At 50.3% G+C, this 4,149-nt stretch overlaps 1 protein-coding gene across 1 annotated transcript; it reads right to left on the reverse strand.

Annotated features, from left to right (window-relative positions):
• Positions 1-1,083: 1,083 nt before the first annotated feature.
• On the reverse strand, positions 1,084-2,902 carry LOC148026410 (uncharacterized). Its single transcript, XM_087690293.1, has one exon. It carries the CDS (start codon positions 2,899-2,901, stop codon positions 1,084-1,086), a length of 1,818 nt encoding a protein of 605 aa, XP_087546419.1. The 5' UTR covers position 2,902.
• Between the last annotated feature and the right edge of the window lie 1,247 nt (positions 2,903-4,149).

A 4,149-nucleotide genomic window follows, 5' to 3' on the forward strand; every position in this document is an offset into this window, starting at 1 on the left:
CAGGGTGTGCGGGGTTTAGAGTCGATTAATTCCTGAAATCCTGAAATCTCTAATATTATAGAAATTCCTGAAATCTCTAATATGGTGTTGGTGAGAGCTACCAACCGGTAGGATAACTTTGGGATGGCAGCTGCCTTCTTTGGTGATCAAGCTAATTTTGATGAAGCTAAATGGAGATCACTCGGTCTAATTTGCGATGTAACCTTGAGATTTTTTTGGTTAAGTAGGAATGCATGTCTCTTCAAACAATGTTATAATCCAAAAACACATCTGACCACATGTATTCCCATGCTTCCTCTTTATCCACATCTTATGATGTGCAATCCACACCCAATACATTGGAAACTAGGTGCTTGTCTATCCCAGCTTCTTAAACAAGAGCTACTGTCAGTTCTTTACCCTTTGAAGTTCCAACATTGGATCTATAGACTATTTTGGGAAAAAGTTACCTTCTCAAGCCCGAGGCTTCGATGCATATTTACATTTTGTAAACACTTTTTACTCTTTTGGTAATATATGACCACGCATTACAAAAAAAAAGAGGTGAAATTTTGACATTTTCGACACGTTAACAAACTAAATGCTAATGGCCTAGTTGAAATTTTGTTTTGAGTCTTTTGTTTAAGAAAATGGAAGTGTGAAAGTTATATTGAGACAAGGTAGAGTATTTCTACAACTTTATCATAGGGAATCTCAGCCCTCAAATTTGAAGGGCTACCCAACTTTTCATTTAGAAGGTCTTAGAAGACCTCTCCTTTTCTTTTTAAAGAGTTTGGAAGGGCATATAATTATTTTTCTAAAATTCTTACCTTTCTTTTGAAGGGTAATATATGTATCACCCCTCTCTAGAAGGGCAAAACCCCCTTTGAAGGGTGTTGCAACCTTCAAATTTTAGGCCTAATAGGGATTGTTTTTTTGGATGGCTTTAGGAGAGAGAGGCTTGACAATGGAATCTTGCCCGATGTGGTTTTGTTTTGGCAATGGGCTTTCATCTCACGATCTTGTGCAGTACTGGATTAATGCAGAATGGATAATGGATTTACTTCGAAGGAGGATGTACTTTTAACACTATGCTGTATACTGCTAGCGCATTAGGCGCCGCCTGGTACATGCGGGGAGCGGGGTTCCGCAGAGGGCAGGATTGCCAGGGCGGTAGGAGGACACAGGGAAGGTGTTGAAGGGCTGCTGCGACGGGATGGGACCGGCCAGCTGATTGTCGGAGACGTTGAAGGAGGCCAGGCCTTGGAGGTGCGTCGCGAAGGCGACAGGGATGTTGCCGGACAGTTGGTTGTCCTGCAGCGACAGGAAGCGGAGGGAGTTACCGAGATTGGCCAGCTCTGTCGGGATGGCCCCGGAGAGGTTGTTGTAGGAGAGATCCAGGCTCTGCAGGTTGGCGAGGGAGCCGAGCTCGGCTGGGATGACCCCCGTTAGGGCGTTGTATGAGAGGTCCAGGCTCTGCAGGTTGGCGTGGGAGCCGAGCTCGGCTGGGATGGCCCCGAAGAGGTTGTTGTATGAGAGGTCCAGGCTCTGCAGGTTGGCGAGGGAGCCGAGCTCGGATGGGATGACCCCCGTTAGGGCGTTGTATGAGAGGTCCAGGCTCTGCAGGTTGGCGTGGGAGCCGAGCTCGGCTGGGATGGCCCCGGAGAGGTTGTTGTATGAGAGGTCCAGGCTCTGCAGGTTGGCGAGGGAGCCGAGCTCGGATGGGATGACCCCCGTTAGGGCGTTGTATGAGAGATTCAGGCTCTGCAGGTTGGCGATGGAGCCGAGCTCGGGCGGGATGGTGCCTGTGAGGGCGTTGTGTGAGAGGTCGATGAGAGGAGTGACCTCGTTGGAGTTGTCGTCGGCTCCCTGAAGCTTCTTGAGGTTGGCCACCCACTGCGGGAAGGGACCCGACAGGCCGCAGGAGCTGAGGTGGAGCTCCCGGAGCTTGGGCAGGGTGGAGAGGCCCGATATGGCCGCCGACGAGGCGCTGCTGATGTCGCCCAGCGGGTTGCCGTCCAGGCGCACGACCTGCAGGCTGTGGAGGTTGCTCATGTCCTCGGGCAGGCCCCCGATTGCGTTGTGGTCCAGGTACAGGACGAAGAGGTTGGTGAGGTTGGTGGTGAAGGCGGCCGGGACCACGCCCGAGAGGTTGTTGAGGGCCAGGTCGGCGGTGAAGAGGTTGGAGAGGAGGCCGAAGGAGGGCGGGATGGACCCGCTGATGAGGTTGTTGGCGATGCGGATGTGCTGCAGGCTGGCCATGCCCCCGATGGCGCTGGGCAGCGGGCCGCTGAGCATGTTGTGGGACAGGTCGAGCACCCGGAGGCTGGTCAACTGGTCGAAGGACTCCGGGATGCCACCCGAGAGCGCGTTGTAGGACAGGTCGAGCTCCCGGAGGCCGCTGAGCTGCCCCAAGGACTCCGGGATGGCTCCCGTGAGGCCCCCCCCGCTGCCGCTGTCGGTCATCATGTTGGCTAGCGACAGCTGCTGGAGCTTGGTGAGCTTGCCCAGAGACGGAGGGATGCTACCCTGGAAGCTGTTCTCCTGCAGCTTGAGCAGCTGCAGCTCCGACAGGGAGCCCAGCAGGGGCGACAGCACCCCCTGCAGCCTGCCCCCCGAGAGGTCCAGCTGCACCACGCGGCCGCTGCTGGCCTCGCAGGTGACGCCCTCCCAGGAGCAGCAGTCGGACATGGACGCCGTCCACGCCGCCAGCTTCTGAGACGGGTCCTTGGCCACGGCCCCCTTGACGGCCAGAAGAGCCGCCCGGTCCTGCGCCACGCAGGCAGCTGCGGCCACCGAGGTGCCGGTTACGCAGTGCTGTATGATGAGCATGCTGAGGGCGATCGAGAATATCAAGGAAGCGACAGGAGTAGAGTTGCGAGGGCTACAGGTAATTATAACGCGGTGAACGTGGGAAGCCATCATCAATGGTATCCTATGCAGCAGCAGGAGGAGGAGGAGGCAAAGAAGCTAATAGTAAGACGACAGGCGGGTTGGTAATGTTTATGCAAGAAGAATACGCCCCGCCATTTATCATATCGAGTGTTGGGACGGCATTTCCCTGTCTGACGAGGTCTGATCAGGAAAGACCTTCGATTCTCACACCACGTAAAGTCTTTGATTGCAATTTGTCAAACTACAGAAGAAAAGCCTGCGAGTCGACTTTGCCACGGCCCAGTCAGCCCACGATCAGTGGCATCTCCAGACCGAACCTTCTCAAGTTCGCCTTGGCGAGCACTAGCAAGCCCGGCCGGCCTGCTGACTGCTGAGTCCTGACCGAGCTTCAGATCGTCTTGGTAGACGAGTTCCACCTCCCCAGCTTCCGTCACACCACGGTCCAATTTTGTCGTTTAGCTCCTTCTAAATTGCTCTACTGCTGCTTAGCGTAAAGGGGTCATTACAGTGTCTTTTAACAGTCTTCCATTGTAAATTTTTTCTTCCAACTGAGTTTGTTAAATGTTTTTTAATAATTAAACTGTTCATATCATATAGAGTTTAAATTAAAAATATCGAGTCATTTTGATGTTTTTTGGATCCGGTTATAAATGAAGGGTTTATAAAAGAGTGGGTCAATAGAGTGACACTCAAGGATGCGCTTCTTTAAGGTTTTACAAAATCCTAAAATATGAAATAAACTTACTTGGCTCGATAGTTTGACTTGTAGTAATCTTATATGTAATCTTAAGATATGAAAAAAATATTTACATGGCTCGGTTGTTTGACTTTCATTAACCTCATCTATAATTTTTAAAAGTTCATATCATAATGTTAAGTGACTAAAAGAGCATTTAAAAAAAAAAATACAAAATTGCCACTCAATTGGGGTGGGATGTGTTTTTTTTGGGGGGGCATCACTTTATTGGCCCATTTACCCTAGTACTAGCCTAGGACATTTTCTAACACATTCATATTCGGTCCATACCTTCTCATGGATATGTCTTTTGTCAAGATAATCTCCAACATTGACCCCAAAAGCTTGCCATTCATTACCTGCATGACTTTGTTTTCCATTGAAGGCCTTTAAGAGGTTTCTTTTTTAGTGACTCTATTAGCTCCATTGCCTTTGGGCCAAAATATCACTTTGGTGTGTCAAATTCTCCATGAATTGCTATGAAAACAGAGTGAATCATGCTAACATTTAAGGACATGAGACATTGCAACAACACAACA

This window comes from Lygodium microphyllum, chromosome 13 (assembly GCF_053477565.2).
Source record: "Lygodium microphyllum isolate KBCC chromosome 13, Lygodium_microphyllum_v1.1.10, whole genome shotgun sequence".
NCBI classification, from domain to species: domain Eukaryota; kingdom Viridiplantae; phylum Streptophyta; class Polypodiopsida; order Schizaeales; family Lygodiaceae; genus Lygodium; species Lygodium microphyllum.

Bases quoted from the DNA above. Each gene is read 5' to 3' on its own strand.
- LOC148026410 (XM_087690293.1), bottom strand. From the start codon at position 2,901: ATGGCTTCCCACGTTCACCGCGTTATAATTACCTGTAGCCCTCGCAAC.